Source organism: Cystoisospora suis, assembly GCF_002600585.1.
Source record: "Cystoisospora suis strain Wien I chromosome Unknown contig_3610, whole genome shotgun sequence".
NCBI lineage: Eukaryota > Apicomplexa > Conoidasida > Eucoccidiorida > Sarcocystidae > Cystoisospora > Cystoisospora suis.
In genome coordinates this window covers 2,340-28,043 of record NW_027156405.1, presented here as the reverse complement: position 1 = coordinate 28,043, position 25,704 = coordinate 2,340, and the positions used below count along the sequence as shown (strand labels likewise).

The following is a 25,704-nucleotide window of genomic DNA, read 5'->3' as shown; positions in this document are numbered from 1 at the left end:
CGCAGCCATATTCAGACCGGGTGCAAATGGTATTCACACCAGGCGGATTTGCTTCAGTTTCCAACTACCCTGTGTATGGATGGTCTTCCCCGCAGCGAAGGTAGTGTCCACGCTGCGAAATTTGAGGAATAGGGTTGCGTCACTTTGGCACCGCTCCGAGATGACAACCGTTGTACACCAGACGAGACACCCGGTCACGTGAGCGTCGCCGCTGTTCGCCCGTAACAGATGTGTACGATACCGTTCAGCATGTCCGACACGCTGTCACCAATCTCGCCTTGCGTGTGGTCTCGGCCTAGCAGCAGTGCTGCGCAGTGAAAAGACTGTAACATCGCCTTCGGCAATAGAGAAGCTTCAGCAATAGTTGAGCAAAATCGAAGCTCTTCTGCTTTGACGCACGCAATCAACGTTCGTATCCCCCTTGTCCACGAGTGCCCCGGAAGGTAGGCAGTATGCATACCATGTTCAGCTTTCATGCCTTCAGTGGACAAGATGCGACTAACAACGCTTTTAGGAAAAGATTTTTCCCTGGTCAGTCTCTGAGCTCTAATCAACGTCAAAAAACCTTCAAACAGGTCAAACAAAAAGTTCCAAGTCCGCTGTCGACTGTCCATGCAACAATGCACTTACCCGGATGCCCCAATGCGTATCTCCACTGCAGGTCAGGTGACAGTCGTCCAGGGCTGTTCACCACTCCCCATGGAAGAAGCGTACAAGCATTATCATCAATGCTCTCTCCCGACTTCGCGGGACACTCCTCCCCGCGAAAAAGTTGTAGACAGCTTCCACGTGTAAGATAGTCTTGGCCCACCGCGGGCAAGTATACAACTTCGCATGAAGAATTCATGAATGCACTTAGACTGTACAAGAGGATTGGATGCCATAGCAGATGTTTACTCTCGCTACAACCCGGCAGCTTACGGTGCTGACCGTCCTGACGGGAGCAGTACCCATTCCCATGTGGATACCCCAGACGCGTCTGCCACCGTGTGGCACATGTCGAGGAGAACAGCGATGAGTTCACGTTCAGTACTCGGCTGTTGATTTATCGGGGGTGCGTTCTGCTCTCTCCTGCTGTCCTCTTGCAGCTGTTCGTTTGCAAGCACGGGTACGGAGATTCCCAAGCTTCCGGCTTCAATCCCCTTGGGGGGCCCCAGAGGCTGCTGCCCTGTTCAGAATCTTCCGGGCCTTCTACTTCGTGTCGGCAGGCCTGTGTATTCGACCCTGATCGTTCGCGCTTGGAGCTGGTCACCCGCCCAGTGCATATATCGTTTGGGTGTGAGCCTGGACCGTTCTCGGAACGCAGTGTGCAGTTTGGTGCGATGCTGTGGCTCTCGCTACGGATGTAGGCACCATCACTTTGCCCAAGCGAGGTAGGCGGATCCGTTTCGGTCTCAGCCTTTGCTCCTCTTCGGCGTCTCTCGAAGTTCTTGTACCGTTTGCTCGGCGTGTGGGAAGGAGTGACTGGATTCTCTCCCAGAGACACACGAGGTGGTGGATTGGAAGTGAAGCCCGCCGTCCGGAAGCATGGAGACAAGACTTCATCGCGACGTTCAATGGCAGTCTGCTTCTCCTGATGTAAGTCCGCCACCCCGTCGGCTTGACAGAGCGGAGGACCACCCAAACTTCCTTCCCCTGACGCCCGCCCTCCTTGCCGATGACAGTCTACATCTCTCTCCGTCCGCGTCCGACACCGTGCTGTGTGTACGGGAATACCGACCAGCATACAGCCGGACAATTGTCGATGTGAAGCCCGGTCTTGGCCTGACTGAGACGCACCTGAGGCGACTGCAGCAGATTCCTCGAGTGGCTGACAGCGCTGGTTGAAGAGGGGTTGAGGAGAGCCTCTTGTGTTATCATATGGCTGTGCGGTGATATTCGAAGTATTCTCGTGAGACTCTCCCCCTGTTGTCTCAGCCTGCGGGCGCACGTCTTTCTCTCCTCCGGACAACCGCGAGGAAAACATTTTAGAGTTGTGTTGCCATGAAGAGCGTTGCGGGTGTTCACAACACTTGGCTCTCCCCCGCGACTCGTAGGAGGCAAATCCAGCCGACGCTGAAGGCTTTCGTTCGCGGCGCTGATCTTCACGAGCCGAAGCATGCTGCTGCACGTCTGACTCAGTAGAAGCAATAACAAACCGAGACGTGGCAGGCAACTGTGTCTTGGCCGAAACATCTTTTACCCTCACACGACTGAAATGACCATCCTCCATACACTGCGAACGCGCCAGAACAGCTGCTTCGACTGTTGGATTCTGTAGTCCGCGGCAGTGGCATTGGGTACTGTTGCCGCTGGAGACGTTCACCTCAGATGGCTGCTGCGCCGGAACGGAGACGCTGGCGCTTCCGCCATGTCCGACTGCATCCACCCCAAACTGTTTCCCATCATCCGCTGGATCAGAAACACGCTGACGGAGTACAGGGTGCTTGGGCTGCCCAAGGCCGGGACAGATTGTCGCACCCAAACCTTTTGCTCGCGGCGCCCTAAGTGTTTTCCCCGGAATTCCCAAGTAAGGAACTACCGAAGAAAGATCGCTACCCGGAGAAGCCGTGGTGCATTCCGGTTCGTACCCTACCAAGGTCTGTTGCTGAGCATCGAAGTTCTCCCCTTCTAGAATCGGAGAGCTTGTTCTCGATCCACAATCACGATTAAGATGCCGCTGCTTTCGCCGGCACGACGAGTGTTTCCGAGCAATTGCGCTTCGTTCCGAAGGTGTTGGGGGCTCAGAATATCGCTTGTGCGTCTTGGCCTTGACGCCTGCAGTCGTCCCGACCGCACCTTTTGAGGGAAAAGCTAGACTATGATCTTCCTCACTCTGGTCGGGGCGAGCAGACAGCCGAGTCCTGTTCTCTAGCCTCGCACCCCCGACGCCATTCACAGCATATGACAACAATGCACGACTACCCCCAGTGTCTATGACGCTGCTCAGAACTCTTCCATCATCGCTTCGGCGGGGCTGCTCTGGAAAACGCGGAGAATCTTGTGTCCACTTCGGCATCGTCTGGTGGCCCACATCAGAGTCTGCCTCCTTCCGGGGAACTGATGCCTCTGTTTGCGGATCCTGTAGATTGTTCGCGGAAGGAAAGTGCCACCGGGCGTCTCGACGAGAAAGCCCCAGAGCCTGAGTATCTACTCTTGGAATATCAGGCATCCCAGCGTCACAACCGAGATTCTCCGTGCCCCCCATTGACGTCGCTATGTGACGGCCCTCGCCCAAGCCTGAAGGGCAACCTCGCCTGTGAGGGCGGGCGCTGCAGGAAGTGGCATCCGTCTCCGCTGTCTGAACTGAACAACTCCTTTCTTCGCCCGCTTGGATGAGCGAAATCTTCCCCTCCGCATCCCCCGGAGGAGGAACAGAGACGCCACAACTTCGACGATGCCGATGCAAATATTGCTGCAGTTCTGTCGAGGCTGCGTACCCGCTAGCAGTCTCCTTCGAGCACGCTGTCTCTCCCTCCGGTACAGTTTCCCATTTTGCTCCTCTTTTAACGCTTGAGCAAGAACCTCTCTGGTGCTGGTACGAGCCTCCCCGAAGCGCATGCCGCATTTCTGTTGCTTGGGGCACGGCAGCAACCGCGCACGGGTTACGGAGGTCTCGGTTCCGTTGGAGGGAATTGCCCAAGGAAATACCTTTGCCCTCTAGTTGGACAAGCGACGCATCCCCTGACAGTGTCTTGTGCTCTTTTCTTTCCGCAGGCGAACCCCTTACTCCATAATTGTAACCGTTACTCATTACACCCTCACGACGGCCATCGAGTAGCGTTCTGTTTGCCGAAGGAGAAATCGTTGTGCTTCCCTCTTGCTGGTGGGTGTCTGATATCCTCTCTCCAGTTCCTTCTTTGGGACCGTCTCCTTGTACGCCTCGGTGTCGTCTTCGACAGCATTTGCGTGTCTCCTGAAATTCAGTGTGAGCAAACGTCGAATGGCCTCCTGTTATGTCGGACACCGCGGTGGCGCTGAACTGGTTCCTCAACGCGACCGCACAAGAGTCTCCCGCTCCTGTTGAATTTGTTTTTGCTTGTCCTCCATCCGGGTCCTCGAGATTTGACTGGGGCCACGGGTGCGACAACTGCTGACCGCGAGTACCTGAGTCGTCACTGCGCCTTACAGTCCGATCTTCACCGTATGGCAGGCGCTGTATGGAGTCCTCGACAGTTCCGACAGTTCCGCATGGCTTCCTACACTCTCTCTCTCTCTTTACGATAGGAATCTCTTCCAACACCTTCCAGGTATCGGCTACAAACCCAGGTGCCCCCAGGATGTCTTTCTGAAGGTGGTTATCTAGAGAGGCGCGAGGTGAATTTGGAGACGCAGCGACTCCGCCGCTTCGGCCGCCACTTGTGTCCTCACGGACACCGGACCGAGGCTCTCTCTGGTCTCTTGCCCTCTCTTTTCCACGTGTTTGTTTGCACCTTGACGGATTTCCGAAACAGCCTAGAGCTTGACTCATACTTTCGGTTTTATCGCTTGTCTTTCGAGGCTGTCTGCATATAGATTCCGTCCTACAAGCATCCGGGAGAAGCAAGGGCAAGCCTTTGTCTCCTTTTCTCTCTTCCGGAACGAGAGTGGACTCTTCGGCTGCTCTTCTACAATCCTTTTCTCCTCTCCTTTCGGCTCCATGCCGCTGCCCTTCTAGCTTCCTCGGGCCGGAAAGCGGATCGCGCGCGCCACTCAGTGAAGCGGCGCTACCAACTGTCGTGCGCAAAAAAGCGTAGCTTTTGCAGAACTTTTCGGCCTCTATCCTAACGAACTCGGCCTTACGCTCAATCTTCTCTGCCATTCGAGGCGAAGGAGGTCGCACGCTGGCTTGGTTCGTACTGACCCGAAGCCGGGGAATGCCGGACGCAGCAAGGTGAGAAAACCTCACCGTTTCTTCTTTTCCTTCATGTTCATGGCCCTTACCGTCGCCGCCAGCTAGCGCGGTAGAAGCAGACCCATTTGAAATCAAGGGTACACTCCGACCTGCTGCCTGTAGAGCAGACAAGCTACTGTCACAGTCACCTGCTTGTTGAGTTAAATCAGCACCTGCGCCCCCGCTGACTCTCCGGCTATTCCCTGTCGACATCGAGGCGCGCTCCCGCCCCGGTGCCGAAAGGGTCGGCTCAGGTTGCTGAACGGCTCCGCCTTTTCCTTCATGAAAAGAGATCCCCGTCACACCTCGGCAGTCCACCATCGGGGCCTCGTCTTCGTGCCGTGGGGGCTTGCCAGATGCCTCGTGAAATTTCCAATTTTTGCGGTTGCACGTGTTTGGCCGGTCCAGGGAAGAGCCAGAAAAGGGAGAAGGACAAAAATCAGTATTCCTCTCAAACCCGACTCGGGGGCTTGCCGAAGCGGAACTCTGCTCTGGGTGAGGCGCTTCCTCTTGTGGTATACCTGAAGTCTCCTTCGAAGTAAGAGGCCCGTCATCCCATGACGCAGCCTGGTATGACGTCTCAGCACCCACCCGGGCACTACTACAGGAGGAAGCACAAACGAGGGGCTCGGTGGTGCGTTCACCAGCTCCTGCCAATGCAGCTCGCTCGATGAACTGCCCCCAAACTTCGACACCGTTTTCCCAGAGACGAAGGAAATGGTTATTGTCGGGTAGACCGAGCAGGAGGTCATCAACAACAGGGGCGAGAAGGTGCTTCCAAAACACGATGTCTCCATCGTAACTGAGTCGGAAAAGAAGAGAGCAGATGCACCGACTCCAAGTCGCGACCTCAGGAAAACCTAAGACAGGCTCAGGGCCGCCCCTCGCTAAGGAAGAGCTCAGGTCGAGAAAGCCTGAGCGGGAGATTCCAATCGATGCGTTTCTACATATCGGAGTGCGACCCTTCCTAGCGCCAAGATGAGAATCTACCAACTTAGACATCTGGGTGGGACCTTGTGATCCCGTCAACACACAATGCGCAGACCACGACACCGCATCGCTCGACGAAGTCGACTGTACGCAAGAATGCGTCCGGTTCTCGCGGAAATCGTGACTCCGGTGTGAAGCCTTCGCAGAGCCGGCGACGGGGGAAAGCTCCGATGACTGCTTCAAGCGGACAACTCTTTGGTCAATTTTCCCCTGGAGGAAAAAGGCGCTATAGGGAGCCAGCAGTCGGAGAAAGAGAACAGCAACCAGCCTGCTAGCTGGGACAGAAGCATTAAGATCCCGGGCGGACGCAAAAGCAGAGCAACTCCTCAGCAGTAAGGCCTCCAAGCACCCAAGGAGGCCGCTGTGCTTCCAAAAGTCAAACAATGTCACCATGTGCTCGTTCGCTTGCTTCAATGGGCTTCTGCTGTCCTCCCCGGCAGACGTCTCTGGAGAGAAACGGCTTTCTCTGCCTTCTGCTCGAACAGGGGAAGAAGGCGTCTGTGGCTCGTCCCCTGCAGAGTCGAAAGCACTGTTTCTCCCTACCTGACGAGACGAAGACTTTCCGTGGAATCCCCACTGACAACGAGCCGCGAGACATGGCAACTCCAGGTGCTGCAGGAAATGAGGAAGGGATTTCAGGTGGGCTAAGAAAAGGCGGTAGAAATCAACAGCTGTCTTTCCGAGCAGAACAGAAGGAGGAAGGAGCTGGATCATGTCGCACTGCGTCTGAATGATGTCGTCGAACGAACAAGAAAGCTGTAGCTCTTGCAAAAGAATGCTGAGGAACGAGTCTTTCTCGACGTCCTTCCAGTGCCCGCGGATTCCCCCCGCAAGCAAGAGCGAGGCAACTGCAACCATTGCTAGCTGCTCTGGTTGCGCAGGGTTGACGGGACACCGTTCGTGTGCCAAATAGCTATCTAGCAAACGTAGAGCCAGAAAACGAGAAGGAAGACAAAATTTCAAAACTCCTGCTGTCTCCCACATCCACGTCCAGATTCGACTTCTTTTCTTCACGCTCACATGCGGGAACTCGCTATTTTGACCTGTTGTCGGATGACAGCCATGGTCAAGCGAGCGGTCAGCTCTAACCCCAGCTTCAGCAGGTCCCCAATTGGACACCGTCGTGCCGTGATTTTCGTCCTCATGACTTTCCGCGCAACTCATACGCTTTCGAGTGGACTGTCTGTAATCAGAAGGGATGCAGCAAGACTCCTTCTCTCCCTTTCCTGTCCTGCCTTTCCGCTCAGTGCAAGCGGGGCGCCCCCGTTCTACGTCACCCTCCGGCTGGTGGAAATGGAGACTCTGAGCTTCTTTAGCCAACCGGGTATCTGAAGTAAACTGACCACTTACACGGCCCACCTCTCCGTCCCATCCTCGCTCAACAAGACCGTCATCTTTCACTCCCGTCAGAATTCCTTGGTGTGTTCCACTGCTATCGCCGAAAGACGAGGAACCGGGTCCGGAGATCGAAACTGACAAGCAAGGGCTACCTCCTCTGCGTCCCGTCATCCGCTCCTCAGCACCCATACAGACCGGGTCTCCACCACTTCTCTCCATCTCAGCCTCTGCAAGCCCCGGACTGACAAAGAAAGAGAGACCGGCTTGTGCGCCAAAATACAGGGAACTACTTTGCCGTGTCTTCACTACTTGATCCTCTGTTTCCGGTGGAGAGGAGACAAAGAAGCCATCCTGTAATACTCCTCTCGCTTTATCAACGAAATATCCGGTCACACGGGATACGCAGAAAGACCAGCGATCAAGCAGTCTCCCCTCGGAAGGCTTAGGGGGCTTTCTGTTAGCTGAAGACCTCGGAGTCACCCGCACAAGCTGTTCTTCAAAGTGCACCTGCTTCTGAAATTCTCGTTGAAGTGCGCTCCACCAATGAAATTTGACGTCCAGAATGTCATGATGGAGAAGACAGAAGGCCTCGTCTTCGTATACTCGAGAAAGAGCCAATGCTTCCACGCTGCTTGACATGCACGGCATGCTGCAGCACGCTCCTGCTTTAAGCGCTGATAGGCTGACTGCGGAAGAAAGACCTCGCAAGCCTCTCTCCCGAGCTGTGCAGGGTGTCGTTGGTTTCGTCCGTCCTGACTGTAGACCTGGAGACGCGGAAGAGCACAGGAGAGTCTCATCTAGATTCATGCCGCTTTCAAGGAGCTCCGAGAAGTTGTGAATGCCGATCCGCGATGCGAGGGTGGCGAACGACTCAGACAACATTTTCGCTGCCGTCCCCTTCTCCGAGGCTCTCTCCGATTCCAAAGCCGCCTCTGGCTCTCCTGCACGCCAAGAGCTCTCCCCACTGGCGCAAGACGCGCCTCCCAAACTGGAACTTGCAGAAGGCGAAGCCATGTGCACGTCGTTCCTGCCTACTTCGGAAACCATTCCCTGCTTGAAGGTTCTCAGGCCTACCTCATGTGGTGGCTTGTCTGCTGCATCAGTATATTCCAGCGACCCGCTGCGTGCATTAGAATCGGTGGGCAAGTAGCGCGCCCCTGCTTGCTTTCCGAGACCACTGTGCCTGTCCCTCTGGACCCCGAGATCACGCTGCGCATCTCCCGCTGAGTTCTGCGAAAAAGCTGCGTTACACGGAGAGCTCAAAGGGCCCGAGTACTTCGAGCCAGGCGGGACGGGGGACGACGCGATTTCGTTAACTACTTGGTTCCCCCTGTTATTCAAAAGAGAACTAACGGGGACAAGAAAAGGAAACACTGACAATACTGCGGCAGTCACTCCCATCGGCATTGGCTGCACCCGTAAGACTGAAGGCCTAGATGCCGCCTCCGTCGGAGAAGGTGACAATTTGAGTGTCCTTAACGAGCCAGGAAATGAAGAAGGAAGTGCAGTTCGAGGAGAGACGCGGCACTGGGCCGAGTCGCCGATATGGGCTCCGAGATAAGAGTGAGGGGAAAAATGCAGATTTGAAATACCGGTGCCATCTCCACGCGGAGTACTAGGGGAAGAGACACCACCACCTGAGACTGAAGCAATACCACATTCTCCGTGAGTTGAGTCATCTTCATCGTGACTCCGCCTGGAGTAACACGGCCGAAGGCTCCCCGGCGTAGCGGGCCGTTCGGAAGACGTTGCACTAAGTTCCGACGCATGAAAACCCCTTTCGACCTTCCCCAGTGTTGCTGAGAGCCTGGTGGGAGACCGCAAACCTGAAGATAAAGTAGACGCGGGTCCAGGATGGAGATCCCGGCCTAGCCTTTCAAGAGAAGTGTGCCCTTGCTCACGTGCTTGAGCACCTTCAGCCCGGAAGGACGGCACCGGCGTAAGCGAAGTCGAAGTTTGAGAAGTACTCGAAACCTGCGACGAGTGAGAGAGAGCTGCTCCCGGACCGCACTGATGCACAAGGGCTCCCGCTACCTGGCGAGATGCATCTGTATGGACTTGGGAACGAAAGCTGGAGACGTCTGACAGCCTCCCGCCACTGGATGAGGTTTTCCGTGAAACAACACCCGGGGGCTCACCGCTGACTTGACAAGAGGAACGCGTTGACACGGACGACGAAAAGACAACAGGAGAAGCACAAACAGCTTCAAGAGAATAGACGCTATCAGCCGCGGAATCACTAGTCCTCCTGGCAGGGGAAGTCCTGAATCTTTGACATGCGTTGCCTTGCGCGACTTGTGGCATCGTTACGTGACGGTCCTTCACTGCCGACACCGAAGGTGGGTGCAATCTCGCCGTGCAAGGGTGGTGCTGACTTTGTCCATACATGGTTACCGCATTTTCCACGGTATGACTGTCCACCCCTCCCGAACGGAAGCTCGCCCGATCTTGGTGTGGCACATTTTCGTCATTTCCATCCCCACTATAGACAGAAGGTCTGTTTTGTCTCATCCCACTCTGACAAACGGCTGCATGTACGGAGGGCACATGCCTTTCACCACGGTCAAGTTGGGAACACAAGTTTTCACACCGGACACCAACGGCGCTAACTTGCCACCGAAGAGACGTATTTCCTGGAACACTAGGAGCCCCACGACTAAGCCGCGGAGAACTTGAGTATCGCTCACTAGAAATGTATTGTAAAGGGCGGCCAGAGAAGTGAGTACGATCCCCAGTTCTGGTTTGTCCCGTAGGCGGGTCATGGACATCTTCTGGCCCGCCGCCACACGAGAAAGTGGCAAGGGCGGAGAACTCTCGGAAAGTTTGCGCCTCTTTTCTTCTGTACATAGATGGATGGAAGTATGGCTCTTCATGTACTCGAGGAACCGCCATCGTGTGGAGACCTTGGCTGGGCCTCGCGGAGAGCCACTACGGCCGCCGGGTCGCCATGATCTTCAACTTCGCGTCCTTGAACAGGATACTTAGAGCGGACCACCAGCAGCAAGGAGCTAACAAAATCAGTTGAAGGGTACAGAAAGAGACGTTGGCCTGACTCAGGCGAACACGCTTCTGCTACATATCCTTTGCCTTCCACAAAAAGTTTGCCTAAACGGAGCTACCGTCCCCCGGCTCACCAAGTGTGCACTTTGAGAAATGACGTGCAAAGAAGCCTCACTCCGAAGACCGGTCTCCTACGACCTGGGCAGTATATAAGCGTCCTGGTCCAAGTTCGGTGCCGTCCGGTGCCTTACAGTGATGCCGCACGGCACCTGTGAGTCACTCGGGAAGAATGCAATGGCACGACAGCATCATCACTGGAATGCCCTCACAGTAGAAGGGCCCGAAACCGAGGACCACCAGGCGCGGCGAACTGAGGAAAAACAGGCGTACACATATGAAACACAGGCGTCTGTTAGCTGGAGTGTTCCGCAGTAAGAGAAGAAGGATGACGTCGTCAGGACTCGCATGTCGTCACCACCATCGTCAACTCAACGATACACACGGGTTTCAAGAAAAACCCGCTCTCTGTCAGACACCCCTTACTATGTCTACTTGGCCTACACACAAAATTACACTCCGTCCTCCTTGGCTTAACAAGATGAAAAGACACAACCTGTTCTCGGTAGCCCCACGCGCATGCAACTGAACGAAACTCTTCCTTCGCCAAAGCAACACAGACAGATGCGCGATAAGAAAAAGACACGTTTATAACCCAGCGCTCCCACGCCTTACATGAAGTTATTCAGCGTATTCTCCACCTCGAGAGGTCTCCCACGGAAACCACAAAAACATCGCGACAACAATACTCAGCTACGTGATATATCAGACCATCGTGAGACAGAAGCTTTCTTTCTCAGCTATATCTTTTTTCTCGGGTGACAGAGATAGCCACTTGTATAGCAGCGGGACCAGTAGCAGGTAAAGAAAGAAAAGAAGAATCTTGCCCTCCGCCCACTGGTGCCTAGAGGTGATACGCTGGGATGGATTCTCCGCCTCTGCTTCCTAGGCCGGGTTCTTCGATCAAAATGCCTTTGAATCCATCGGCCGGCTCACACCAGCGACATGCAGTGCTTGCTTGTATCGAAGATCTTCTTTCCACACATCCAACACCTCCCGTTGACATGCGCACTGCAGACAACCACAGTTTAGACGACCATCTGACTCAGAGTGAACTTCTTACGCGAAGAGGCGTTTTCATAACACACCAGATGATACGAGAGGTAAGAGGGAGAAATAAAGACATATGATTTGGCACCGCATTGTAGAGACGTCTTCTCATTTCTCCTAGACGGGGGCCAGTGTGTTTCGAGAACGACGCATGTCAGAGACGGCCTGCACAATGAGACCCTGTGCAGGTGTCCCATACCCCTGTTGAGAGTAGCAGGTATGAACAGATGTCTCTTCAACAGTCTTCGAGCTTCAACGATATCACTTCACTTGTCCAGAGAAACGACCCTTTACAGAAACAGATGTCTTTCTGTCGTAGACACACACACACTAAAATAAACTGCTGGAACTTCTTTCTATTCTGTAAGAAAAATGCTTACGCGAAACAAGGCAGAAACACACGAGTCTTTATTCCATGACAACGAACACGATTGAGCTACCGCTATGCAAAATGAAACAGCTCGCGTGAGATTTCCCGAAGAAGGCGATTGTCAGAGAGTAGGCTTACCAGGGTGCGCAATACTTTCCCTTCCAGTGAAGCTTCGTATTACATACTTTGCATGCAGACCCACCAGGGGCGAGCCTGCCGACAGAACACAGAGGAGACAATAGAGCGCGTGCTTTGCTTTCGCTGAAACATGGACACGTGATGTTGAGAGTCTGTGAAAAGCAGAATGTCACCTCTCGCAGAACGGATTAAGAAAGCATGATGGATGATGTGCCGCTACGTGGCCGGAAAAGTCAAGCAACCGTTTGGCTCAAAGATCGGGCGGATGTACGCCCGAGCATCACACAAGAAACACAACGCCCCGCTGTGTCGATAGGACAATCTCATCTATGTGTCTACCGACTTATGTTTAGTCATCTGGAGCTATATTCACAGTGAGAAGCTACAGTACTATCACACCATGTAGAGCGGCGCACGAAAGAAAAGTACGGAGATACACGTCTGAACCACTGCATAAGGAAAGGCGAAAACCACCACAGGGACTCCTACTGAAATCTCCTCTGTCGTTAGCCTATCGGGTCACGACTGCGTCTGAAGGAGAAAGAAGGGACCGCAATGAACCAGGTAGTGTGCTGTCTTCAAGAACTAGTAAGGAAAGATGGTGGCGTAGAATAACTCCCTCTCCTGACTTCTCTCACCCATAAGTCTTTCTGGGTAGAAAGAAAGCCAAGTGTGATCTGTCTCTCCCTCAGGAAAAAGAAATGCGACTACAAGAGTGATACAGCCCGAGATAGACCTCGGAACATCCGAACTTCGCATCCACCACATACTTCCGTAGCTAAACGCTGTACGATAACACAGGCGTAGAAAGCTTCTGAGGTATATCGAGGGACAGACCAGGAACACTTTCATGCAAAAAGGCAACAAGAAAGAACAGGTAGTTATATGAAAAGTAGATAATTAAAGCAGATCTGTAATAGACGCTTACTGGTCTTTCTTCGTTTTCTTTTCAATCAGCTTATTAACACCGACAGCACGATTCTGGCCTGCAAAAGAGCACACCCATTCCAGTGGTGAAGAGAAAAAAGAAGAGCAAGCGGGCCGAACAATAAGAGATGTATATTCCAACACACCAAAAGAGATAGGCAATGTCCGAGCCAGCTATCCACTCGAAGTCCGCTTAGCTGGGACAAAGAAGACAACGCCTGGCCCGTCAACTTTGACGACAAGCCAGCTCTACCAACCCTAGGTGATTTAAGCGCACCATTCCATTGAAGGAGAAAGGAAGAGAGAAAGTCTAGATAGAAGATAAAGAAGAAAACGACGATGTCACTCACTTCGCCGAGAAGTCGGCCCTACATACACCCCACACAAGACTTGACCAGTTTTCTTTTGAGATGTAGAAAGTATGTACGAAAGAAAAAAGAACCGTCGATGGAAAAAGGGGGAGCACAGTTTTCTTTCTTTCATAGACAAAACGAATCGGTCCGCATGCCACGTAAATGTCCTAGATCCGCCGTCCCAGAAGATCCTCTCATAAGGACCGGCCAGACTGCCAAGCACGTTTCTTTCTTTCTTTCTCTTTTTCTTTCAGAACGGTGACGCTGGGAAAGCATACATCTATAGATGGGGATGTACATATTGAAAAGGACAAAAGTTCACGTATGGCAGAACGTCTGCCTGAGAGACCCCGGAGTGGTGTCTAACGAGGTACGCAAAAGCGCGGGTACCAGTTACACATATATGTGTCCATACAACACTGCATGCATGGCTGTATTCTAGAGCCTGCGTCTCCTGCATACCCACATAAGTAGAGTGTGAAAGAGTGGCCACACATCAGCCGGTGAATGTGAGGCGCACAGATGATGAAGAGATGACCATATCCCCCATACACAGGAGGCACTAAAAGCCTGGAAAAAAACATTGCTGGACAATTGTGGCCAAGATAACGTTCTAGGTCAAGAGTCAACATAGAGGCAGACGTACATGCACCTACAAACGCGCAGCAGCTCAAAGTGCAGACGTGTAAGCTACCCGTCTACGTGGAGTTCCGATGGAAAATGACTCGATACTACGGTGATCTACCGTGTTGTTCCCGACAGAAGATACATGCGTCGGGTGGGCACCGCATCTAATCGTCATCATTGCGGGCTCCGTTACCTTGCTTGGGGTCCGGCGTGACCAACTTCGACAGTTTCTTTTCACATTTCTCGCACGGCATTTTTCCTTTGCTGCAACAAAATGAAACAGAAGAAACTCCCGAGGAACTGACTCGGCGGACAAAGTCCCGGAACGTCTGAGATTATTTGAAGGGTATGGAAGAGAGACGAGAAACTATCCCAGTAAGAAAAGCATGCCCAAACGACGAAGGGGCTAGCCTTTTTCTTTCTCGATGCAACGCAACTGCAAGACGAAATCAACCGCCGGTTCGCGAGTAAGGCCCCAGAGACCCAATCCCAGAAGTCTGCTTGTGAACTCCCGCCGTTAAAATGGCTATGCTACCTTCGCCATGAAAAAAGGGGTAGCGTATAAGCGGCCAGTGGCCAACAAAAAGACAAAGCAATCGATTAACGGCAGTAAACAGTGGAGCCAGTGCAGAGTAACCACCAACATCAACAGACATGCGGAGCTGTGGAAGCGATTGTACGCGCCAATCAGCAGTGTTCCACTCTTGCGAAGAAACACAGCAATCGAAGGAGAAAGTTAGGATATTGCTAAGTTTGACCGTACAGTGGTGAGCAGCTTCGCTAGTATTTTCTCGATGGGAAGAAGCGCAACTCCAGCGCAGACGGCACGCGATCTTAGGCAAAGACGCGGCGGGACCTCAACGCAGTATCGCCGTATACACAGAAAGCCATGAACCAGACATAGGGAGATGCGCAGTGCCGCCCTAGAAGCTGACAACCAGCACGTGCTAGAAGCAGTGAATTATACCCCTGCTCAGGAATGTTTCTCCAAGTTTTCCTTGCGCAAAAACTCGCCGCAGTGAGCGTTTGTCATGTGTGAAGTCAAGGCATATATGGTATAGCTCCGCTCAGCCGTAACCTGATCGCTCGTGTAGCGACTGTGTCTTGCATCTCCTGGAGTTGACGAACCACAGCCGTTGCGCCAATATTTGTTTTTACATCATTCAGTTCCCTACCAGGTTGGCAGACGCTGCCTAAACTCGAATTGGGTTTTGGAACTGTCCAAGCTTTTTTCAAAAGACCTTCCGAGTCTTCGTGTCTCTCATTGCCGTCCTCTTTCCCGCTCAGCAAGATCTGTGTCGTTTTTTCCGGGACGGAGTGACGGCTCCGCTCTTCTTTTTAGTTCAGTTAGTTCAAGTAGTTCCTTTTTCTTTCTTCGGCTGTCCAAGAGTTTCTTTTTCCGAGTCCGGCGTCCTCTAGCAAAGACCTTGTCTCGGACTGCCTGAAAGTTGCTGGGCCACCGTCGTCTGCCCCCCCGGTCCAGAGCTGCTCCGCTTCGTCTTGTTTGGACTCTACTCGGAGACCACACTTTTCTCTTTTCTTTGTCTCTGTACGGCCTGATACGTACCGCTTATCTGGTGCTGCGTGAGCCTCTTTCCATAATGTTGTCACGTTCTTAGCTAGCTCCCTTACTCTTCCGTGTGCCGCTGCTTTCCTGTCAACCGGTGGGTTTGTCGAGTTTTTCTCTTTTTTTCCTCCCACGTGGGCGATATTGTCGTCTCGCTGTGCGTGCAGTCCGCCTTCCCCTTTTCTTGTTAGTCCGCTGTCATCGCGTCTCTTGGCCTACGTTCGTCAGCAACATTCACCATGCAGCGCAGCGGTGTACGGGGAGGTAGCCCTGGTGGGGCCGGCGGCAGTCGCCGGCGCATCATAGAACGACCTGGTCTGACGGAGGACGAAATCGAAGAGATCCGGGAAGCCTTCAACTTATTCGACACGGATGGAAGTGGCATGATTGATCCGAAGGAGCTTAAAGCCGCTATGCAGTCTCTAGGCTTCGAAACAAAAAACCCGACTATTTACCAAATGATTGCCGATCTAGACCGCGATGGTGGTGGCCCGATTGATTTCGAGGAGTTTCTTGACGCCATCACTGCAAAGCTTGTGAGGTCTCTTTCTCTAACTAAGCTAAAGTTGGACGGATAGAAGGGAAAGCCGTTGTCGTGTCACGAGGGAAGACATTTCAAGGGGTTCGGAGGCACGTTGGCATCTGGCAATTCAGATACTGTGGTCCGTCTCTGTTCATGTCTGACAGCGATTGAGCGGAGATGTCCTACGATCTATTCTTTGAGGCTTCTTTTGGTCTGGTAGCGCCGTCTTTTCCCCCTCGCGTTGTCGTTCCCTGTACACACGGACGCAGTGTTCTTTCATATTCCGATTCACCACATCTATGAGTGTAAATGTGTCAAGTGTGCCGAACAGACAGAATATGAGATGTACGGGAGGCTATGTTATCTGGACAGTCGTTGTTGGATCTACATGTCCAGCTGTTCATTGTTCAGACGAGTATTTTCTGAAGACAGTTGTGCTGCTTATCGTTAATCTCTCTAAAATGGCTATGTGACTGGCGGGCTTTAGGCACGTATACCCGGTGGTACTACAATTGACGTGAGTTCCTTGTAATCTAACAGGATCGAAACAGACAGGAAGAAGAAACAACTCTGAACTATCACGGGTATTCTTCACGCTTCCAAGTTCTATTGTTGATAATCTCTTGCTTGGCAGGCGTTCCAGATAGGAAGAAAAACAAGAGTAACATCTTTCTAGACTGAATACGAGCTGGCTTGTCCTCCCCCATGTGCTGACAGGGTGACAAGGAGAGTCGAGAAGGTATACAGAAAATCTTCAATCTCTTTGACGATGATCGGACTGGTACCATCACAATGAAGAATCTAAAGCGTGTTGCCAAGGAACTAGGAGAGACTATGTCTGAAGATGAGTTACGGGAGATGCTGGAACGCGCTGATTCGAACGGTGATGGAGAAATTTCTTTTGAAGATTTCTATGCTATCATGACCAAGAAGACCTTTCCATAGATTGCATAACTATCAGTGGAGTGCATAGCTCGTTACTCCGTTCTACTTTTTGCCGTCTTGCACGAGTATGTGTGTGTGTATACGAACTTGTCTGGAAATACGGACATGAAAAGAAAAAAACTGTTCATCTTTGAAACACGGTGTACTTTTCTACATGGGACGAGCAGATGAAGATGCCCTCTCCACAAAAAGAGTAGCTACGAGGAGCTGAGTTAGGCCGAAAGACAGATGTGGTCAGTACGTACACCGGTGTATGGAAAATAGGGCAACAGGATACTTTGTCTAAAAGTTTGACAGAGTATTACGAATAACTGTCAGGGGGTTCTTCACTTCGTTCTCCTTTCTGCCGTCTTGTAATAGTATATGTGTGTGTAGAAATCTTTTGTCCCAAAGTATGGAAGTGCAAAAGGGTAGTCCCTCGCTTTGTAATGTGGCCGTATACTATGTTGACTTAAGGGAATTGCTGGATGTACTTTGAAGAGCATCCGGACTCGATCGCGCGCTCCACAGCTTTGCTGGCAGGGGTATGGCTCTTCGGCAAGCTGTGACATTGGGCAATAAAGGCGCTCAGTAGACTCCCCAGGAGGCTTCGCGATTCCACTCACTGCCATCCAACTGTATGAGTGAATGTCACTCAGTTCAGGGATGTATATTTCCACGTACTGCCTGTCTTCGTATCTCTTTTTTGAGACTCAACGGCGGTGACTGGAGTGTTACACGTGTTATGGGTGAACCGATAGTTCCTGTGGCACGTATGCGCGCGTAGGCTTCGTGGCAGGACCGTCGGCCATACCGTGAAAGCCCGCACAGGCAAGAAACCCTGACGGGTTTCGAGATTTTGGGGGCCGGGCCCCGTCACGGTACACTCAAACTAAGCAACTGAGAACCGTAGTCAATGCGATGTGTATGCAGTAGATACGTATGTTCAGAAGACAGGTGAATGCATTTTTCGGTATCGATGTAGTCGGCGTCGGGCTCACATGCCTGGTTCCATGTGGCACCTGCCTGCGACCTAGTGATTGCGTCATAGAGAGAGGTGCCTTCGCCAACAACATCGGCAGAGCGCGTACTCCGTTGGTGTACTGGATGCTCTCTTGTAAAAAATCTGGAGTATAAACGCCGAAGTTTTCCGTGCAGGGGAGGTCCCATGTGCAGAGATTGCCGGTGTACTGGTCACAGCAACTGTCCGGCTTGAGCCACATCACGTTTCGCGCAGCACTCCCCATCTCACGGTAACAATCCCCCACAAATCTGACATTTGGTATTCAAGTTATTATCAGTGCCCTCGCCTCCGCACCGCTTATCTGCCTCAGCCCCGATGAAACTCTCAGGATTATCCACGTCAGCGAGCAATTACAGTGTGAGGAAGTCCGGATGCAAATGACCACGGCGAGGTATGGCAGACGAAGTGCTTGCTCACGGCAGAACAGCAGTGGCAATTGTCCTGAAACTCGGGGGCCTGTTGATCGAGCGAAATGAGGAATTCACAGGCCAAGAGGACAAGGCAAGAAAGACGGAAACGAAAAGAACAAAGTCACGGATAGCGCCGCGATCACGGCTCGACGGCGCGCTCCTTGCGAGCACTTAGTAAAACGATGAGTGTGGCGGATGGAGGCTGCAGCGCCCCCGAGATGACAAACTCCCCATCAGGGCCTTACTGTCACGAGCTCCAGTTTTGGTCACACCTAAACCGTCGCCTGAAGTGTTCAGAACCCGCGGGCCAATCGCAGCTGCGTGAGTACAAAAAAGAAGCATTGTGCACAACAGACCAACGGACATACTCTGCTGGCCATTCTGGCCTCACAAAAAAGTGCAGATGCACTACTAGGACGTGATTCTCACTGGGCCTTGATCCACCCATCCTTCCGCCTAATGCATTTCCATTGCCGTGAATACGAATAAAGCATAGTGCAGAACAGACTAGCGGACATTGTTGCAGGCCATACGGGCCCCACAGCAGGCGGGAACACACGGCCAGAACGTGACCCTCGTTGGAGGTTGGATCATCGCCCGTGTTCTCGGCAAATGCAGTCTACACGAGCAGCCGAGGACGCCGCTGGACTGCCCGGAGACAGAGTCCCCGGTGAACCGAGATGGACTCGGTCCACTGCACCGAGTCACGCAACACCGGGAGTACTGAAAGCGATCCATTCCGAGAACGTCGTTCTGCAACACCTCTTACTTCTCGCATCAAGTATGACTGCCGTGTAAAACGGCCTGCTTTGCCAGTGCGCCGTGGCCCCGCAAGAAGCTGATCGGATCAACGTCCAGCCACAGGACGCTGCCCTGCGGAAAACGGAACGCGAAGATCTCGCGATTGAACTGAAGTCACCGTTTACCCTGCACACGCGGAATGCGCGTATGTCTCAAAAAGGGCCAGCTACAAGAAGCGGGGAAACTGTCGCGTCAAGTGATGGTCTCCTCACAGTGTCCAATGCTGAATCATCACGTGGTTGTCTCCGGCAGCGTTGTCTCCGGCAAGCGTGGTTGGTCTGGCGCTCCCACAGCATAAAGAAAATACACCTCTGGTCTTGAGGAAGAGTAACTGCTTGGTCCTAGTTTGCTTCATCTTTCTTCAACGAGCATGCCAGTCTGCGGCCGTTCTGGCTGGACCCCGCACGCAAAAATAAGTGAACAAGCTGACGTGACCAAGCAGGTGCAACTCGGGCAGACCACGAGGTCAGCCGCGGCGCTAATGCTACTATTCCGCGAAAGTATCAACATGGAAGCGAAGGATACACTACAAGGTTTCAGATCACTGCTGCAGACGCGCATAAGCTGCGGCGCATCCGCACTCAGTCCTTACTTCATTAGCTTAATCTCCCTGGGTGGAAAAGCTGTAGGCAGATGCGCTTAGTGCAGCCGGTGCAGGTGGTGGCGCTCCAGTTGACGCTGATGGGGTAGGCTTTGCTGTACAAACGGAAAGAATACAAAACGGAGTGCACGATACGTTGAAAACCAGGAGATGACAAACCAAAGACCACGCGGTAAAATACCACGGAAACTTGAGTCCCCTCTTTGTGCCCGCTGATGAGCCCTACCGTGCCATGTTTGAATAGGACCCACCGAATCACTTGGGAAGTCTCGACACCGAAAGTGTGTGAAAGCGTAAGACCGGCTTGGAAACTTCCGGCCATAGCGACGCAAAAAAGAACCATCCCCTTACGTAGTGTACGTACACTACATTCTAGACGATCGAGCCCCGGACAGTACCCACTGCAATTTTTGAGTATGAGGGAGACCAACTGAAGATTCCTTATGCTCAAGAAGCACTCTCATAGGGGCTGTCAACCCGTGCAGTCTCGATGAGAATGCAGGCACAGCTGAGCAATTATTCGTAGCCATATGCTGGTCTAGTTTCTGCTCGGCACCGAAACTACTATATACCTTGATTGGACAAGAATCATGCGTGGGCGGAGCTTGGTCCCAGTGTGCTGGTTGGTATGCTTCGGGTGGAGACGGACGGACACGTCTATACAAAGTTGCACACGAGAGGAAGCATGATGTCCCTATCACCGGATGCAGTTTTGGTCGTAAAGTTCTCTAGCTGGGTTTCCTCCATACTGAAAAAAGGCAGTAAATGAGATTGCTCAGATGGGCCTTCCGGTAGTTCACCTAGCACTACACACCGTTAATCGGTACGACAGCGACCGGCGGCAGTTGTGGTCCTACAAAGCCTTAACAACAGAGCCATGCTGCTACACCTCGGAGAGTGAAACGAAGTGGACCTGTCAAAGCGGGGGCGTGAAAATCTTGAAGTGATGTGAGTTCTTCGCTCCACGTTGCATGCAACACCTAATGCGCCATCAACCATGGCTCAAACAAAGAACGACACTCCGAGTGTTGGATCTCTGGCTCCTCTGACAGCCGCGCCAAGGCGCCAAATCGTAACTGCATTCGAAATGATTTCGCATAACCATCCATGGCGTCGGCAGGAAAAGACACTGCATCGTGTGTGAGCTGTGGACCGCTTTCCACACACCATGAGATACTCTGCATCAGTCAGTCCATGTGAAACACACAGATAGTCGTAAGCGCGCTTGTAAGCAGATTTTCGCTATACTGACCCGAGGGGGCGGACCGCTCACTATTATGAAATGATTCGGACGGAGCATTCGCTGGCTTGTCTCCCCGCATACCTGTGGACCAGCTGACATCGCCGGGAAGCGTGTCACCAGTGCTGTTTCGTGTACAGGTATACTCACCCATATCTCCTGTAGCTCTCTCCGCCCGCCGCCTGGCTTCCGACCGCACGGCGTACCGATGGCGACGTCGTCCAAAAATCCCAGCTCCAGGAGCTCCCGCCTCCAGCCTTACTAACTCAGTTTCAAGCTCCTCCAGTTCTCTTACATGGTCCGCGGCTTCCTGCATGGCTGCTCTGACACCCTCCTCTTTTCGCTGAAGACGTTCCCTGCTGCTTTCGTATGTTCCAGAGTCCTCAGGTGGAAGAGACGCGGCGAGCTTTTCAGCCGCATGTCTCCTCGTCACGATGCGACACCGCGCGTTTGCCAGCTTCTTTTTCGTGAGCATAATGAGATTTTCAATGCGAGAAACTTCTGTCTGCACCGGCACCTCGGGGATTTTAGGAGTCGCCACCGAGGGCGCGCGTATGCTTTCACAAGGCGCTGCCATGGCCGAGCTTCCCTGTGCAGTGCTCCCGCTTTCACCTGGATGAACGCTTGGCCGACCATCTGTCGGGAATAGAGAAGGGTGCTGTTCAGCGGCAAAAGGACCCCCTGCTTGGGACTCTATCAAGCGTTTCTTACGCTGCGCTGCTTGCAGGTCTTGTATTTCCTTCTCGAGCTCCTGTTCGCGTCGATCGGCCTTTGCGATCTCGTCTCGCAGTCTTTCGATTTCTTTGTGCTTCTCAGGCGCTTTCTCTTCGTACATGAGTTTATATAGCTGCATGTCTGCCTCTGACATCTCCGAGGGATCCCCGCCATCCTACAGTTGAGCACAGCCACCCCCGGACAGCAGGGAAACCTGTTCAAACACAGTCGACTCCAACCCCGCCAGCAACTGGCTGGGCTCCCGCCACACCCACTTCAACAGTGCAGAAGTCCGGTCATATACCGAAGCCGAGTCCTTCGGGTAGCTAATGCAGCGAACCGGAGTACGAACTGACTGTCGAGACGGTCTTTCACGCAGTGAACTGAAGTGCGCACTTCTCCGTATCCACTTAGTGAATTGAACGGAGGTGGCAAGGCGACAAGTCACTTCAACACAGGCGCTCTGCTCTGTCGCATGAGCCGCTGCCTCCTGTTCAGTCATGCTGCGGTGGACACGGGCGGCTTCACACACCTGCTGGCAGCAGGCTCCAGCGACTGTGAGAGTTGCCCTAGTGCCAAACTTCTTCGTCACCTCAAACCAGTGTGCTCGACTCTTGCTTGAAAGATTTTCAGATAGTCCCTGCATGCTGGATGCCCACTCAGGGAGGTGCCTGTTACTGGAGCTTACTTGTGATTGCAGCCGACCCGCTTTCTTCTTCTCGCGAGCCCGCCACACACTCCTCGTGTACGTGTCAAGATCCCTCCAGTAAGAAGCAGTGTGCTTATAGGCTTGCCTCGTCGTGTGCTTGTAAGCTCTTGTCAGGTCTAGGTCTTGCTGCAGTCTCTGAAGCCTCTGCTCCAGAGTCTCATCCCTGCTTTCGTCACGGGCGCTAGCCAAGTGGAGGGCGCCCGTGCCGCTTGGAGTCAACGTCCGCATGCCTGAGAATATCATGCCGAGGAAAACACTAGCCGCTTCCTGTCCGCCTGGCCTGCCAGATTAACTAACAGAAATGCAGCGGTTCATCCTTGTGACGATGAGTGCGGTCAGCAGCATACCCAGCATGCACGCCCCCTGAACTGTAAACCATGTTTGGGGCCTGGGGTCTGAGGACACGCAGCGGGTGATCAGGCACCTGACACGCCACCACAAAATTCCCCACCACGCTTCTTACGGACAGCTGCAAAACACCGAATAATGTACGTCAACGTCGCCACGCCAGGTCCGATCGGCGTCGCAGCCCACCAGACGGGTGTCTCGATCTGGCACTGTGTCGCACTGCCATGTGACACTCCGCCCTGCCATTGTTCCCTCCCAGTCGGCAGTGGCGAGCGCAGCGCACACGGGTCCCTGACGAAAGGAGGAAAAGGTTTTGAAGACAGCACGGCGCGAACAGCACCTACTTCCCGTAGGTGCTCGCCCGCTGATTTACTGAAAACCAATATGTCAAAGTACACTACGACTGTCTGCCAGGATCTCGGCTGCCGCCACCGAAATTCCCGACATGGGGAAGCCGATTATATGGCTGGAACTGAATGTTCAAAAGCAGAAAACCAACGCAGGTTATACTGGAACCGTTCTTCGCTTAGTGAACTACTGTACGCACCTGGTGCTAGCACATGAGGCCCTAGGCCAGTGACAGATAGTGGCGCCCCCGACACCTCGGCAGGCCGAAATCCTCCGCCAACTTCGCCAGTTGGTGAACGATCGTACACGCCCGAAGCTTGCAAGTCCGCAACAGCAGTGCTCAGCGGTGCCGAGCTCGTCTCCCCGGCAGGTAACAGTCCTTCAGTGCCTTCACCGCTTGATGGGACATCGGAGACACTGCCTCTTCGCGGGTCCCACGTCGCTTCAGAGCTTGTCGATGGTGACCCCGCGTCCGGGGAGAGAAGCCACCCGCCTGAGCCACGTTCCGCTACCTCACCACTGGAATCGTCCACAGAAGAGGACTGCGAAGTCTTCCTGGCAGCAGACGCCTTTTTCAATTCCGTCAGTTGAGTGCTGAGGGCAAGGATCTGGGACCTAAGCGCTTTCAGCTGACCATCCTGAGCCTGCAGGACAGCGTCAAGTTCCTCATGACGAGGCACCGGCACCTGGCCCGCGCTGCTGTGGTCACCCTGATCTTCAGAACCCGACTGATTTTGCTCCCGCTGGCGAAGGTTTCTCCGCATTGTTTGGGCACGAAGCGTAGCCGTTCTATATTCTGATCTCAAGAGCAGCAGCTGTGTCTCAAGACTGCCAATCTCCCCGGAGGACGAGGACAGAAGATGCGCTTCAGACATTGCAGGTGGAGAAGCCAACAACACACTGGGGTTGAGAGAGAAACCACGCAAAATCCTTTCCCTCTGCCGCTTTGGAAGAAGTGTAGCAGCTGACGCGACAACGGTGCGGGCACTCTGAAGCAAGGATTTGAGCTCTTGCTGAAGCAGCGCTGCTTCGTCATCGAGGGCCCTGATCTGGCTCTTCAGCATTTCCATCTCCTGGAGCTTTTCGGACACCTTGAGATCGTACTGATGCTCCAACAATCGACGTGTCGGGTCAGTCATGGGTGGAGCCTGCTCGCCGTCCTAAAAGCAAAGACGAGAGTTTGGGAAGGGAATGAAACTGAAGAATCGGAAGTCGCGACGTCTCGCGTTCGATAAGACTTCGCTCGGTGAGCCCGAAATACAGTAAGATTTTCTGACAGTCGATGTGCTGCAAGTCCCTCAATGCTTTTGAACCCCCTCTGCAGAACGGAGAAACCCTTGGGACAGACAGGCACTTGACTTGCTGCTCAGTGAGCCTGCGCGCGACTGCGATAAAATACTCACTGCTGTCACATATTATGAGAGGCCATAGTCCCATTAAAACGCTGCACGGCAGGATACATACCACACATCACTTGACGACATGTACACCTGGTATCGGCAGTTAACATTCCTTCGCGAGCAGACTTCAGCTTTTTCCGTTCCACAGCTGAAAGGACGTGTTAACCGTACAAGCAAGCCGGTATTCCCAAATGAGCTCCAAATCTAAAAGATATGTTGCCCGTACAAACGAGCAGGGTCCCAGGCATCGTCCCCCATACTCCAAGCTGGCAGGGCCACCGCATCCTGCCCGATGGTATTCCAGCAGTCCACTTGATGGCAACTACTACTTGGCGGTAACTCACGCGAGTGGCTTGGCTACTTGAAGCCCGCCTGCGCAATCTTGCAGCGGTGTATGCAGCCGGACTCTTCCACCGCTGCCACAGGCTATGATGCTTTGACTTCAACTTGTGCCTCTGGGCTGCGTTCAACTTTAGGTCGGCCCACAGCTTCCATGCTTTCGCGCCTGGCTCTCGGTCTGACGTCACGGCCCGGCTTGTCTGGTCACCCCTCGTGACGAGAAGGGTGGTACTCGGCGAGGAAAAAGCTGCAGCCCACGACTGTCCTGTACTCGTTCCAGGTGTGGTTGACACCCCCGGCGTCTCCGACGGCGGCAGCTTCGCGGCCTCTGCGACTCCAAGGTCGACGTCCGAGTAGGGTGGATAACGAGTCTGTGACTGCGGTGGGACCTGCCTCCGGCTTATGAGCGATAGGCCTTGCGAAGCGAACAGCCCCGACAACAACCAGAAAGTCGTGGGCTGCCGAGCGACCATCCCTGAAGCAGCTCTCCACTTTGTCCGTTGAGGGCTAAGGTAAGAGGCTGCCCACTCGGAACTGGATTCCAAGCATGGTTGTCGCGCGCAACGAACTCGCTACGGTTAGTTCCCGGCCACTATGGCAGGAAGTCGCCCAGATTTGATACAGGTCGGACCGGTGAAAGGCAAGCGGGTGGAGCCACGAAAAAAAGAAAACGGGAACAGGTTCTTTCCGACGCTGTTCTCGGTGGCATTGGTGGCGCCTGCCGTTGGGGCCGGACTGAAAACAGCAGATCAGTCCCCTTGAAGAGAATTCACTTTGATCATGTATGTGACTTAGGCCTCTGAATGAACTCCATGGATGTCCACGTCTAAGACCGGACAGTTTCATGCCCTCTGGTGGGCCCACACGAAAGAGACGCGGTCAGACTGGAGCGACCCAGTTCTCAGGCACCGGCAGCGTAGCTTTTGTACACCTCCTGAGCACCCTTCTAAGCTCAGCTGGAGAGCTGGAATAGCGTGACCGCTCGCCTGCACCG

The 25,704-nt window shown here is 53.4% G+C and overlaps 3 protein-coding genes across 3 annotated transcripts; 1 reads left to right on the top strand and 2 right to left on the bottom strand.

Annotated features, from left to right (window-relative positions):
• Positions 1–541: 541 nt before the first annotated feature.
• CSUI_007003 (amine-terminal domain cyclin) lies at positions 542–14,549 on the bottom strand. The gene is made up of 4 exons (XM_068067153.1): positions 13,956–14,549; positions 12,784–12,841; positions 11,856–11,930; positions 542–11,308 (listed from the first exon to the last, which is right to left on the bottom strand). The coding sequence occupies exon 4, from the start codon at positions 10,070–10,072 to the stop codon at positions 1,046–1,048; it is 9,027 nt and encodes a 3,008-aa protein (XP_067920868.1). The 5' UTR covers positions 10,073–11,308; positions 11,856–11,930; positions 12,784–12,841; positions 13,956–14,549; the 3' UTR covers positions 542–1,045.
• Positions 14,550–14,729: 180 nt separating this feature from the next.
• Positions 14,730–17,018, top strand: CSUI_007002 (centrin 2). Its single transcript, XM_068067152.1, has 2 exons — positions 14,730–15,865; positions 16,570–17,018. Exons 1-2 carry the CDS (start codon positions 15,569–15,571, stop codon positions 16,795–16,797), a joined length of 525 nt encoding a protein of 174 aa, XP_067920867.1. The 5' UTR covers positions 14,730–15,568; the 3' UTR covers positions 16,798–17,018.
• An 870-nt stretch (positions 17,019–17,888) lies between these two features.
• Positions 17,889–24,807, bottom strand: CSUI_007001 (uncharacterized protein). The gene is made up of 7 exons (XM_068067151.1): positions 24,716–24,807; positions 23,171–24,131; positions 22,255–22,505; positions 21,003–21,741; positions 19,604–19,707; positions 18,980–19,289; positions 17,889–18,527 (listed from the first exon to the last, which is right to left on the bottom strand). Exons 2-5 carry the CDS (start codon positions 24,108–24,110, stop codon positions 19,613–19,615), a joined length of 2,025 nt encoding a protein of 674 aa, XP_067920866.1. The 5' UTR covers positions 24,111–24,131; positions 24,716–24,807; the 3' UTR covers positions 17,889–18,527; positions 18,980–19,289; positions 19,604–19,612.
• Positions 24,808–25,704: the final 897 nt, after the last annotated feature.